At 46.2% G+C, this 13,286-nt stretch overlaps 3 protein-coding genes across 4 annotated transcripts; 2 read left to right on the top strand and 1 right to left on the bottom strand.

The window, feature by feature from the left end:
* Positions 1-2,143: 2,143 nt before the first annotated feature.
* On the top strand, positions 2,144-3,987 carry LOC108028509 (carboxypeptidase B). Its single transcript, XM_017100392.3, has 2 exons — positions 2,144-2,789; positions 2,889-3,987. The coding sequence occupies exons 1-2, from the start codon at positions 2,250-2,252 to the stop codon at positions 3,861-3,863; spliced, it is 1,515 nt and encodes a 504-aa protein (XP_016955881.1). The 5' UTR covers positions 2,144-2,249; the 3' UTR covers positions 3,864-3,987.
* Positions 3,988-4,071: 84 nt separating this feature from the next.
* On the bottom strand, positions 4,072-8,009 carry LOC108028508 (nuclear valosin-containing protein-like). 2 transcript variants are annotated; one of them, XM_017100390.3, is made up of 9 exons: positions 7,840-8,009; positions 7,519-7,642; positions 6,941-7,276; positions 6,837-6,887; positions 6,446-6,783; positions 5,122-6,381; positions 4,730-5,062; positions 4,443-4,667; positions 4,072-4,386 (listed from the first exon to the last, which is right to left on the bottom strand). In XM_017100390.3, the coding sequence occupies exons 1-9, from the start codon at positions 7,894-7,896 to the stop codon at positions 4,315-4,317; spliced, it is 2,796 nt and encodes a 931-aa protein (XP_016955879.1). In that variant the 5' UTR covers positions 7,897-8,009; the 3' UTR covers positions 4,072-4,314. The 2 variants fall into 2 exon arrangements, with proteins under 2 accessions (XP_016955879.1, XP_016955880.1); XM_017100391.3 differs by having other exon boundaries at positions 6,837-6,884.
* Positions 8,010-8,533: 524 nt separating this feature from the next.
* Positions 8,534-13,095, top strand: LOC108028512 (ceramide phosphoethanolamine synthase). Its single transcript, XM_017100394.3, has 4 exons — positions 8,534-9,424; positions 11,283-11,786; positions 11,849-12,015; positions 12,072-13,095. Exons 1-4 carry the CDS (start codon positions 8,809-8,811, stop codon positions 12,561-12,563), a joined length of 1,779 nt encoding a protein of 592 aa, XP_016955883.1. The 5' UTR covers positions 8,534-8,808; the 3' UTR covers positions 12,564-13,095.
* Positions 13,096-13,286: the final 191 nt, after the last annotated feature.

Here is a 13,286-nt window from a genome sequence, read left to right as displayed (position 1 = left end):
AGTTTTCCAGGAAATCCGAATTTGTTTGGGCATAATTGTTCGGAATTTCGTTAATTCGTAAACAGTTTTATGCTACATTACATTTCGTCATCGCAACTCGAACGAAAGACAGGAGACAGACGTCAGCTGGCAAAGGAAAAAGCCCCCGAATTCCACAAAGTTTGGCCCTATATATTTGCCAACATGCTAATGACATAATGCATACTTGAAAAGGGTTCCCCTTTAACTTTTACCCCTAAAGCAGGTCGAACCACCGACTGACTTACTGACTGGGAAAGGCTTCACTTGCTCCGTTCATGCATTTGGTTAGGAGCTTTGCGTGTTTATAGCAAGTTACACTAAAATAAAAGGATTTTAAAGAGGGGGAATTTTAAATATACGACTTCATAATATGCTGATTTATATAAGGAAAACCAATTTATGATTGGTATGAAAGAAATGGGAACTCTTTTTAAAGATGTTTTTATCAAGGTAACCTAATAAAAGCGAAGTACTTTTGGTTCTAGCATATTGTTTTATAATAAAGGTGCATTATAAAAACCATTAAAATAAATACATATATCATTCTTAAAATGAAAGCCTATCTGAATAATTTATCAAGAAATGCTTAGAGTTTTATAGTGTCAGGGTATTCCACTGAGAAAGCAGTAACAACGTATTATGTAGACATAGCCAGACGTAAATATATGGCAGTCACTGTGTCAGGAAGTTGGCTAAAAGACCGTTAAATGAAAATCAACACGAACATGGTTCCTGTATAAATCAACTGGTTGCCTTGCTCCCGCATGTGCCTACATATTTATACCAATTTATATGGATTCGGTTGAGGATACGGCTCCACGGTTGTATGAACTTGTGTGGTGGTTCTACACCCACCTGCCGCGCACTTTTGACTCTGCGTTGACATGACATTTGCCAGGCCATAAGAAATATATTACACTCTGCAACAAGTTGGCGGAAAACTTCTATGGGCATCGCGAGGCGGAACATTCGTTTGATCAGCAATTAGGCACATAAAGGGTGGTTAATGCTATAATAAAGTAATAAATTAGAGTATTATTTTCAATAAACATTTAATTTCTTATCTTCTAACAAATATTGGGTAGTTTTTTACTTACAGTATAGATGGCTTGCCTAACCTTTTAAAGATAAATGTATTTCTTTAGGGTAAAGAAAAATGTATAGTATAAGAGTATTTAAAGAGAATATATATTTTAAATATATTAAATATTGTAATTTTATAAGCATTATTTAATACTACTTAAATAACAATTTTTTTTATTTTTTTCCTGCAGCTGAGTGTAACCAGGAAGCCGAGATCCACAAATGAACTCCGCTGTAAAACGCTTAACCGGAGAAGGACTGAAACCGCTCCTCCTCCGAATCGCTGCTCGTTTCCCAGGCTGCACGCCAGCTCCAGGAGTCCCTGTTTATTTGCCCTGGAAGGTGCCTCCTGTGCTTTTGGACGCCCACGCCGCTGCTCCTGCTTATGCTCCAAGCGCACCAGTCAAGCCACCCCGTCCTCCTGTCTGACATTTAGCATATTTGCGTTTTGTGGCAGCTGCAGCCAGGCTGGGAGATTCCGAGCCGGAATCCAAATCCAATTCCGCATTACATGCTACCGTGCCCAACTTATTAAACGTTGTCGCTGTCCCATTTACCCACTGCGAACTCAACACTGAGAGAAAATGGATACTATGATTAATTAATTTAGAATAGGAAACAAATTAAACAGTATGAAATAAATCGAATCTGAATTGTTTTCAAAACTATAATATTACCTAATTCTTATAAATACCGTGTAAACTGAACAGAATGTATTTTTAAAATTTAAAATTCCTACCTGAATATATTTTATAAATTAAAACATTGTATTTAAGGGAAATTTCTTTAAGTGCATCATCAGGAGCAACTGAAGGGGAGTTGGTCTCTCCGTGGGAGTACGACTTTTGCCATTCAGTGGTACAAAACCCGGGTGGCCACCGTTTAGGCCCGCACAATGGAAGACAAACCCAAGCAGAGCACACGGCTCGCTCTGCTCGTGGTCGAGCGGCTTCATCTGAACATCAAGTGCCAGGTGAGAATCCCACCCAGCAGGCCAGGCCGATTCCGCATAGTTGTCAGTTCCGACCGAAGTCTCAATTTTCATTTGAGTCTAATCCAAACGATAGGCCATATTCTTAAATTCTACAGTGATAAATCGTTTTTTTTTTTTGCTGCTTCTTTAAAAATCCTTTGTATTCTCAATAATGGCGGCCATATCCAAACGTAACACTCAGACGGCGAAGGACCGGAGCCGAGATGCCCCCGTGACGCCACTACGCCGCTTGGTCATCCCGCGGCCGGACATCCTGCACACCTATCTGGAGTACAAGCAGGTCAATCAGTATCTGGAGTACCTGGTCCAGCGGTATCCCCATTTCGTGCGCATGCACACCTTGGGACACACGCACGAGAAGAGGGAAGTCCGGGCACTGGAGATCAATTGGATGAACGCGGATAACGTCGAGTTATCCCCGCTTATCCGGGAACAGTCGCCGCGGTCCTTCGATGTCGCACCCAATGGAAAGTCTACAGTTCCAGTGGTCCACGAGGGTGAGCACTGCCGTAAAACCGTCTTTATAGAGGCGGGAACACATGCCCGTGAGTGGATCACCATCTCCACGGCCCTCAATTGCATCTACCAGCTGACGGAGAGGTATACTAGGAACATAGAGGTGCTCCGCAAGCTGCGCTTCATCATCGTGCCGCTGGTCAATCCCGATGGCTACGAGTACTCCCGCACCAAGGTAAATATAATATTTACCGATTTTGGATAGATATTTGTAGCATAAGCGTAATCTCGTGCCAGAAACTTTAAAACCTTTAATCCAATCCTTCCTCCCCAGAATGCCAAGTGGCGCAAGAACCGGCGGCCCCACAAATCCAGCAAATTTGTGGGCACTGACTGCAACCGGAACTACGACATCTTCTGGAACAGCGGGCCCAGCAAGACTAACCGCAACACGTACAAAGGTGAATGTCCTTTCTCCGAGCCGGAAACGCGGGCCATGAGGAACATGCTCAACCGGATGAGCTCCAATTTGCTCTTCTTTCTGTCGCTGCATTCCTACGGCCAGAGCATCATGTACCCGTGGGGCTACTGCCGTGATAACCCACTGTACTGGCGGGAACTGAGCTCACTAGCGAACTCCGGCAGGAGTGCCATCAAATCCTACAACGGTCGGGAGTACCGAACGGGCAGTATCAGCTGCCTGACCAAGAGAACCATTGCCGGCTCCGTTGTAGACTACGTATATGGTGTGCTGAAAGTGCCGATGGCTTTGGTGATGGAGTTGCCCTCGCGGGAGCTAGGCTTTCAGCCGCCCGTCGAGATGATCAGTCAAATTGGACACGAGAGCTGGTACGGAATTCGGGAGATGTGCAAGCGCTCGTACGACCTGCGTAATCAGATTGTCCGCGAAAATGAGCCGCCACTGCCCCGTCCGGCGCGATTCGAAGCGGGTAACGAAGGTATTGCAACAGAAGGACATACTGCATCCACGGAGGAGTCCACCGCAGCAGGTGGCGATTGTGCCAAGTCCAAACCCAAGAAGAAGCGGACGAAGCGCACGATTCGGGCGACCCACGATGAAATCCTTCGTATCCAGAAGGGTTTCAAAGCAAGTGAACCGCAGGATCTGCCTGAAGGAATCCAAGCTCTTCCCGCCGGACTCTTTCCCCGGCAGCTGGAACCTCGAATTCCGCCTGTGAAGCGCTCCGGACTTACTCGTGATGGACGGGGCGGTGGCGATGGCGTTATTCTTACCAGCCGGGGCAAGCCTCCCATCTCATCCACAATGCCGCTGGGGGTGTTTCTATAAGCTACGAAGTTTCAATTTGTGATTAGTGCGAACGTGTAAGAGATTTATGTTTTAAATTAAATGTGTAGGCTTACTTTAACTGTAATGGAGCGCAAATAAAATAGGCCTTTTCATTGCTATCCTACAGACATGTCAATTATAAAGTTAAAAGTTAATAGAATAAAAAATACATTTTGTAAGTTACTTCAAAACATAAAAAGATAATGAATATGAAAGAGGTTCAATGAATCCGATATATTTCAAAACTATAAAAACCCTTTAAAAAATAAAAGAATGCATTTACCTTTCTACACATTTCAAATGTAGGCTTACAATTCAAAAAATTATAGTTTTTGGGTAACATTACGGCTTTTGTATTGAAAATCATACGTAAATAGTCGCAATTCACATTCTATTTGAGTCGCGAGTGTTCTTATCAACTAATCCAACAAATCCATTTCTGTTGAGAGTGTTACTTATCATCAAAGGCGGGTACCCTAGGTGCAGCGTATTTCAAGCGCAGTTTATCGTATATTTTGCGATCCTATCAAAACATTAATTAGGAGAGGTTTGAAGGACTGTATTTTAAAGCATTCCTACCTGCTCGTTAACTGAGGGGCGCAACTGCTGCAGAGCCTCTTTAAAGTGCTGGCTGCGTACGCACAGATCGTCGAGTTTTGTGTCACCATTGTTTAGAGATTGGCGCAGGGAGAACATAGATGCCTGCTTAACCAGTCCTGCCAAATCAGCGCCAGTGTAGCCCTCAGTTTGTGCGGCAATCTCGTCGAGATTCACATCCTCTGCCAGCACAGGACGCTTGCCGTTCTGCGTGGGAATTACCAATATCATAAATAAATACAAATATTTACAAAAATAAAACGTTATACCTTTGTGGTCGCCTTAAGAATCTCGGCACGTTCGCTTTGCTCGGGCATGCCCACGTACAGAATGGTGTCCAGGCGACCGGGTCGCAGTATGGCAGGATCAATGATATCCGGCCTGTTGGTCGCCGCTAGGATATAAACGCCCTTGCGCTCCTCCACGCCATCCATTTCGGTCAGCAGTTGGTTGACAATGCGTGTGCCGGAATTATTACCATCGCCACCGTCCGATCGCTTGGGGCACAGGGAGTCGAACTCGTCAAAGAAGATAACGCAGGGCGCAGAGTTACGGGCACGTTGGAAACAGGCACGCACAGCACGCTCGCTTTCGCCAACATACTAAAAAAAGAAACATTGTTTAACTAGGATAGAAACACACCCAATCTCATTTAACTCACCATGTTCATAAGCTCGGGACCCTTAACCGAAATAAAATTGATGCCGGCTTCATTGGCAATAGCCTTGGCCAGAAGAGTTTTGCCGCAACCTGGCGGACCGCAGAGCAGAACGCCGGAAGGAGCCGTTAGCCCAAGGCGTTCTAGCATCTCTGGGTACTTAACAGGCGCCAGTACAGCCAGCTTAAGCTCTTCGCGAATTTTTTCAAGGGCTCCAATATCATCCCAGGTGGTGTCCGGCACAGTGACAAAGCCCTCGCGTTTAGCTGAAGGTTGCATCACCTTGATGGCGTCCACAAAATCGATGAGAGTAAGGCAGAAGTTAGGGTCAGCGAACTCCTCGGGAGGGTTGTCCAGAAAGTTGGTAAGCTCGGCCAGCGTAGGCTCGTAGTATTCGTCGCTGGAGGAGTCCGCTATCTGCTCTGCGGGCTTTTCGGGCTCCTTAGCAGCTTCTTCGTCCACCTCCATGGCGGCGTCCGTTGGTTTCTCAGGTGACTTGCCATTGGTCGCTTTCTTGGGGGATTCTGTTTTAGATGCGTCACCCTCCGATTTTTGCTTATCGGTTGTCACGTTGTCACCATCCGCCTTTTCTTTTGTCTCTCCCTTCTTCTCAGCTTCTTTTTCACTTTTTGGCTCAGCCTCTTTTTCTTTTTCAACCTTATCAGAAGACTCCTCGATGGGCTCATCGTCATCCAGAGTGACCGTGGTCATGTTCTTCTCACTGGCAGCGTGCAGTTCACGGAACTTTTTCATAGACCTACGCTTTACGGCCACCGAAGCTGCACGGCTGACTAAGGCCATTAGATCAGCGCCCACATAGCCCGGCGTTAATTCGGCAATTTTATCATAGTTAAGCTTCGGATCGATGGACAAGCCCTCGCACTGAATGCGCAAGATCTCACGACGCTCCTTTCGCGATGGTATGTGTATGGCAATTTCATGATCAAAGCGACCAATCCGACGTAGACCAGGATCCAGGACATCGGGGCGCGTGGTGGCCGCGATGACCACCACGGATTGACCAAACTCGTTGGCCTTCAGGTTATCCAAGCTGCTTATCAGCTGCGACACAATGCGCCGCTCCATATCCTTGGACGCCCACTGCCGGTTGCCACCTATGGCGTCGATTTCATCGATGAAGAGAACGCAAGGCGAGTAGCCTATGGCCTGCTCGAAGACCTCGCGGATGCGCTCCTCCGACTCGCCAGAGATGCCACCAATCAGCTCCGTGGCCGGCACTTCCAGCAGTGGCATTTTTAGTTGCTATGGGGGGAGGAAAGACGGGTCTGGTTAAGATACCGTAGTAACTTTATATTACATTACATACCCCACTTATGGCACGGGCTAGAAAGGTTTTACCACATCCTGGCGGACCATGTAGCAAAAGACCCCTCGAGGGCAGTAGTCCCAGTTGAAAATAGAACTCCGGCGACTTGATATGGATCAGCATCTCGCACAGCTCCTTCAGGGTGCTGTCCATGCCTCCGATGTCCCGGAAACTCTCTGTGGTATGCTGCACCTCCAGCTCCTTCTTGTACTTCCGCGGGCGGTCCCGATTTTGGTTCGGGTGCAGTTGCTGATACAAACTGGACGCATTGCGATTATCCTTGCGCTGCCCGGCGTCCTCAGAGTGATTCTTACCCCTAGGACACGAACCTGCTGGAACTGAATGGCAAGATTTAAGGGACTTTCAAGGGGTAACGCGTGGGACTACTCACACTTGTGTGCCGCCTCCGAGCCAGCGCCATGATGGGTATTCTGTTTAGCTGCTAATAGAAATTATTATTAAACGAAGTTCAATCTTCTGCGAATCAAAACTCACATTTCTTAGGAGCCGCTGTTGTCTCCGGCAAATCTTCCATCAGGCGTTTCAAAGCGTTGGGCTGAACAGCTGGAGGAGCAGGAGCCGTAGGCCCGTCTCCATTGGTGGTGTTGGTATTCGTGTCATCGTCGTTGTCGTCCCCACTGGAAATATCGATGGGTTCGCTGATGGGCTTGGCGGCCAGTGACTTCCTGGGGACAGACTGGCTGTAGAGGCTGTTCATCATGTTGCTCATCACACTATTGGTGGGTGGTGCCTCGAATTCCTCGCTGATACAGTCGTCCTCAGAGCTGCTAACCTTGTCCAAGTTGTAGCTGTCCGAGATGATGGAGAATGCTGGAAAATGTAAGTAACAACTTTATTATAATCCTATATAATCGCTATGTAAACCAGTTACGCCAGAATGTAAGAACTTTTCCTATGGCTGTCATATAAAAACCATGCCAAGGTCAACTTAACTGTCTTACTATTACAGAAACATGTGATATTTACAAAGTGGTCAGCACTAGTTCACCAATAGCAGGCCTCTCGTCTAGCCGACAAAGAGTTTGCCCTACCATTTCAATCCCATTGTTTACCTTGGTGCACCAACTGCCTGAAGGGTCCGAATTTGCGACGCGAGTACTCGGGATACTTTTGCATCAACTCCCTGGTCATCTGCTTCACATCCAGGTAGGTCTCGCCGATGTGCTCCTCGAGGTACTGAAATGGGAGCGGAGACGCAATTAGCACACGATGCGGGCATTCTGCGACCTAACCTTGTTTTCCTTGCCCAAACTCGCCGCCCTTACAAAGGGTTCTTCGGTTTTTTTCTTCACGGCAATTTGCCGGCTATCGGCCAATGCGGGCGGGAGGGAGCAAGGGAAGTTCTTGCGGGAAAACTACGGTCGCGGACCCACCTTTTTCACACGGATCGTTATCAGATGGTCGTGCAGCAGCGGCTTGGCCTTCTTCATATTACTCGAGGATTAATGCTGTCCAAACATTCGCACGGGAACTGAAAACTCACTTTGCGAAAGCGAGCGGAAAGTGCAAGCGACGCCGTCGCCTCGATAACCGTTTTTACACCGGCACCTCTTCGATTGTGATGCGAATTAATCGAAAGTGAATTAGTACCGACACGCGGTAATCAGATGCAAACTGTTGAGTTCTTGAAGAGTCGGGTATGGTTTCTGGGAAATGTTGCTTCTCAGACACCTTATAACTATTTATTTTCATTGCTAGCAACTACCAAAAGTTATAGATAGCCTAAAAAACTAGATAGAAAAAACGTACTGTGACTTGTCCTTTGTAATATAACAGGTGATAATTAACTGATAGAACTGTATAAGAGTTTAGAGGTTACTGAGAAAATATTTTATTTTATTTACGACCATTAATATTTATATTTCACCATATTTTGCAGTAAATTTGTAATTATTTTTCAGAAACTCATTAGAACATGAAGCTTTATTTCATAGTGTGAACACTGCTTTGCCCCCCAAGTAACTGCTTATCGATAACCACCGCGCCTGGCCACCTGCTATCGATACACCCCGATCAGCTGTGCGCCTTGTTATCTCGCTCCCGCCCGCAGCAGAGCCGCTCACTCTGCTCTGCTCTCTCGCTCGCTCTCTGGTCGGAGCAAACTGAGCAGTCTGGATTTTACAAGTAACCAAACCAAATTAAATGTGCTTTTACATCAACAAACGCTGGTCGCGCAATAAGTGAGGTGATAATTATGCGCCGCAGTCGCAGCAGCCAGCAGTGAGATAATGCTGCACTCCGCCTGATTTTTGGCCAGCACGATTGTTTGGATTGGCTAAATCGCTGAATTGAACAAAAACAAACCCAAAAGAAAGAACGTCGAACGGAAAAAAGAAAGCGCGATGTGCGACGGTGAAATTGGCGATCCGGTGACTCAGCCCCGTTCCGAGGGCGGTGGGTTGATGTCGTCGGATCCAGAGGCGCGGACGCACTACCTCGAACCGGCGGAGAAGCGCCTGACGAACGGATCCCCCGAGCCGGAGCCCGTGGATCCCCTGCTGGTGGCCCAGTGGTCCACGGAGGATGTGTCCAACTGGGCCTGCTTCACCGAGCACTTCTCGCGCACCCTGCTCGACTGCCTGCGCCAGGAGGCCATCGACGGCGAGGTCCTGCTCTCCCTCACCGAGGAGGATGTGCGGGACTTGCGCTACCGCCTGGGCTACAAACTCACCTTCGGCGAGCTCAAGAAATTCTGGCTCGCCGCGCTCAAACTGCAGCTGCTGGTGAAGAACAGCTCTGCGGAATCAGTGATGCTGGGCATCGAGAGCCATGGCGGGAACTCTGTCTACATGCCGCTGTCCAGCGCCCTTGGCGCCGGCGGCGGTGGTCCTCCCTCGACGTCCACGTGCCCCTGCCCGCAGGTCGAGTGCCCCAGCTATGTGTCCGACTGCGACACCTATTTGCGCATGGGCGGACGCTATGTTCCGCCGGAGTACTTCAAGACCGCCATGAGCTTAGGTGAGTAGGCCGCTTCAATTACGAAGGTCAATTGTCCATTGATTGCTTCTCGGCGGGGCTTATCGGTCGTGTGCCAATTCTCGAGAGCTTTTCGCTACAACGCAACTCAGCCATAAACTTGCCCTGCGATAGCCGAGAACTAAGAGGGTTCCCCATGGGAACCCAGATATCAGATTTTTAAAATAGGAGGCGCAGTAAATTGCTCACTTCCTGTGGCTTTCCTATAGGTTTATAACCATATGCCATTGTTTAAAAATAGTTCACAAACTTTGTACCTTATGTACTTTATATCCTATAGCTGACTACCTTGAAATCAGCGGTATATTTCACCCTCTTAGTCCATTTAAATGGGAATGCCAAAATGTTCACTTAATTGCCTCCTACAATGTATGGAGTTTTAAATATTAAAGGTTACTCAGCCATTCCCAGCAATTCCCTAAGAATCAACACGTTTGAGGAGCAAAATGTCAAGCAATACTATCTCTACCCCAGTGATAACCCATATCTAATTGGTTTCCTCAAAGTTCAATGTCACGCACGCCTTGTACATATTTTATAAAGCATATAATTATATTTCAAGTATAGTTCCTGAACTTTCCTCTATTTTAGGTGTCCATTTCCAGACCAAAAATAGCTCGTGATACCCCAAAAATAAGCCTTTTATTTCACATGCAATGTTCCTTAGTACGTCACTCTAATATTAATTATAGTTTCTGGGGCTTTGCTATTACTTGTTTTGAGCATTTTGGAGGTTATTGAGGGGACGCCGCTCGCATTTATTTGTACATATACTCGTGGGGGAACCTGGCCCCTCATTCTGGCTTACTACTTCCATTGGGTGTGCGGGCTTGTTTGCTTTTTGTGTAACTTTGCGTGCATTAAATTTCAAATTCCGATTTGTTTATGGTACCCTTCAAACGGCTGACTTACTTTACGGGGAAATCTACAAAAGTTTGGCGACAAAGCATAAACACAGTTGTCAATCGCATTTCGGTTTTCATTAGGTACCTGGAAAGATACACTCATTGTTTCATTTGAAATAGACGAGTTTGCAAAGAAAAACTTCCAGTTGAATATATATTTTAATGACAGTGTATCGTTAATGGTCTGTACATTTTACTACTATGTCCTAAATGACAGTCAAATTATTTTTCCCATTAGAAAATATACGCTAAATATTAAAATGAGCAAAGTCCAGACATAACAATGGGCTTATCTGGGCTAATTTCCTATCAGAGCCATTATTTTTCGATAATGCATTTATCATTACATGCTGTGTTTGTTTTCTTTTGTCATGGCCGTTCCTATAGATAGGTCTAAATTTTGGCAGATAAGGCAATAAACAGATAATTCTTGGTTTAGGTAGTTAATATTACACTTTTATCGCTTTTGAAATGAGGCCAAATTCATCCAAAATAAAAATGTTTCTTTCCTTTGTTAGAAAAGTTTGCGCTTTATATATAGTGCAATTATAATACAAAGAAAGATGATTATCAGAAAATCCCAAAGTGTACTTTTATACTTATATAAGCACTGATCTCTCGCGGGTTTGTCATCATTGTGAATCAACTTTTTCAGCTTTATTTCAGCATTGAAAATGAGTTCTAAGGATCCTTTTCAATTGATTTTTTATAAAGGCAATCCAAATCTCCATTTAATTTGTTTTTTATTATCCAAAAATATATAATATACAAATTACAAATAAATCAATTCAAAGATCCAATCCGTTCTAGTCTGGGGTTTCTAGATTACGGTAGCAAATTGCCGATTTCACAACTGATTTTTCCATGTGCAGAGTTTAGTTAGTCACAGTTTGGATCCGCCTAGTAACCAAGCTATTTTTACTCTCCACTTGCAGGCTACTCGTTCGTGGTCACCTGGATAACCTCGTTAACGATGGTCATCGTGCACGAGCGGGTTCCGGACATGAAGCGCTACCCGCCGCTGCCGGACATCTTCCTGGACAATGTGCCGCACATTCCGTGGGCCTTCAACATGTGCGAGATCACCGGCTCGCTGCTGTTCACCATTTGGGTGGTGGTGCTGATCTTCCACAAGTACCGGTTGGTCCTGCTGCGGCGGTTCTTCGCCCTGGCGGGCACGGTCTTCCTGCTGCGCTGCGTCACCATGCTGATCACCTCGCTGAGCGTGCCGGGAACGCATCTGCAGTGCAGCCAGAAGGACTTCGCCATCGACGATCCCAATGTGGACATGGTGGGTGCCCTGATCATCCGCATGTCGCGCGCCTATCGCATCTGGAGCGGCCTGGGGATGTCCATTCAGGGTGTGCGCACCTGCGGCGATTACATGTTCAGTGGTCACACGGTGGCCCTGACCCTGCTCAACTTCTTTATCACAGAGTGTGAGTTGTCATGCTTATTAGCATCTTTTTTTGTCGTACTGACCCCTTCTTGTATCCCCCAGATACGCCGCGCAATCTGTACTTCCTGCACACGCTCACCTGGCTGCTCAACATGTTCGGCATCTTCTTCATCCTGGCTGCCCATGAGCACTACTCCATCGATGTGTTCGTGGCCTTCTATATCACCTCGCGCCTGTTTCTCTATTACCATACGCTGGCGAATAATAGAGTGAGTATTTATAAGATATTGTTGAGAGATCCATTCTAAGGGCGTTCTTTTCGCAGGCTCTCATGCAAAGCGACTCCAAGAGGACGCGTGTTTGGTTTCCCATGTTCAGCTACTTCGAGAGCAGCGTCGATGGAATGGTGCCCAATGAGTACGACACACTTGGCTCCCTAATCGATGGGATCATTGAGCAGATCTTCAAGGCCAAGGACCAGCTCGCCTTAACCATAAAGCGCAACTGGGTGGAGGCTCCGCTGGGCGACAGCTCATCGGTCAACATGTTTGGCTCCGATTCGGATAAATGTTTACACAATGGAACATCTGCGACCGTCTTCTGTAGTCCCCACCAGTCGACAGTTGGAGGATTGGGTCAGCAGGGAGGCCAGACCCAACTGAATAATGCTCGAGCAACGGCTGCTGCTGCTATGTCGGCGGTCAAGAGTTTGCAGAGCCAGAAGAAGACCTTCAGGGACGCGAGTGTGGACCCCTTCTCCAGGACGACGTTCGTGGCAGGCCAGGGCACACCGCTGAAGGAAAAGAAGCAACTCTGATTCCAATTCCCACAGCCATTCGCTCTTCCACATCAGTTTATCGATGCCGTTCTTCGAAAGCAAACATGCAGAAATCAACAATACCGACTGATATTTTTATTTCGAAATTTCCCTTTTCCCCTCTACAGCTCGCCCTCCTCCACATCTCCACCTCGTATTATCGTATGCATTCTACCATATGTAGTGCCTTTCGGGTCGTAAGTTCTCCCCCCTCTAGAACATTGTTGTGTCCCCAGAGCCTTTCCTTAGTTTACGTGTGGAATTTGAATATCGAAGTTCGCTTAGCCGGGAGACGCTCCTCGCCGGATTGTAATTGATAATGATGATAAGATAACCCTCCTCATTCCGTTCAATTGATTTTTGAACTAAATGTATTTATTATTGAAGACTTTTAATGCATTATTATGTAATTGTAAGCATGTGAAACAAGCGTATTTTAGTTAATTAGTGATAAGTTTGGAAAGTTTCTGTTGAACGCACAAAAATCAATAAATCATTTGAATATTCTCAGAGTCTGGAGAAACCACTGTAAGGAGTGTAATTGTTAGTCATAAATGGGAAGTTGTTCGGGAGTGAATTAAATTATTTAAATCGGCCATTAGTCTTCCCACCTGAAAAAAATGCACAAGGCTTTGGTAAATTTTAAAACGTTTATAAGCTTACTTTTACCATCAGCTGAGATTTTGAGCAACCTTAACCAATCATAATGCTTTATTGAGAAAT

The sequence above is a fragment of the Drosophila biarmipes genome, chromosome 3L (genome assembly GCF_025231255.1).
Source record: "Drosophila biarmipes strain raj3 chromosome 3L, RU_DBia_V1.1, whole genome shotgun sequence".
NCBI classification, from domain to species: Eukaryota; Metazoa; Arthropoda; class Insecta; order Diptera; family Drosophilidae; genus Drosophila; species Drosophila biarmipes.
Note: the sequence above shows the minus strand (reverse complement) of the source record. Positions and strands in the feature narration are given on the sequence as shown.

Coding starts and splice junctions, on each gene's coding strand:
- LOC108028509 (XM_017100392.3), top strand. CDS start 2,250: ATGGCGGCCATATCCAAACGTAACACTCAGACGGCGAAGGACCGGAGC. Junction 2,790..2,888: donor ACGAGTACTCCCGCACCAAG/GTAAATATAATA, acceptor CTTCCTCCCCAG/AATGCCAAGTGGCGCAAGAA.
- LOC108028508 (XM_017100390.3), bottom strand. CDS start 7,896: ATGAAGAAGGCCAAGCCGCTGCTGCACGACCATCTGATAACGATCCGT. Junction 7,277..7,518: donor CAGGCAGTTGGTGCACCAAG/GTAAACAATGGG, acceptor TACATTTTCCAG/CATTCTCCATCATCTCGGAC. Junction 4,668..4,729: donor TTCTTAAGGCGACCACAAAG/GTATAACGTTTT, acceptor ATTCCCACGCAG/AACGGCAAGCGTCCTGTGCT.
- LOC108028512 (XM_017100394.3), top strand. CDS start 8,809: ATGTGCGACGGTGAAATTGGCGATCCGGTGACTCAGCCCCGTTCCGAG. Junction 9,425..11,282: donor CAAGACCGCCATGAGCTTAG/GTGAGTAGGCCG, acceptor CTCCACTTGCAG/GCTACTCGTTCGTGGTCACC. Junction 12,016..12,071: donor ATACGCTGGCGAATAATAGA/GTGAGTATTTAT, acceptor TTCTTTTCGCAG/GCTCTCATGCAAAGCGACTC.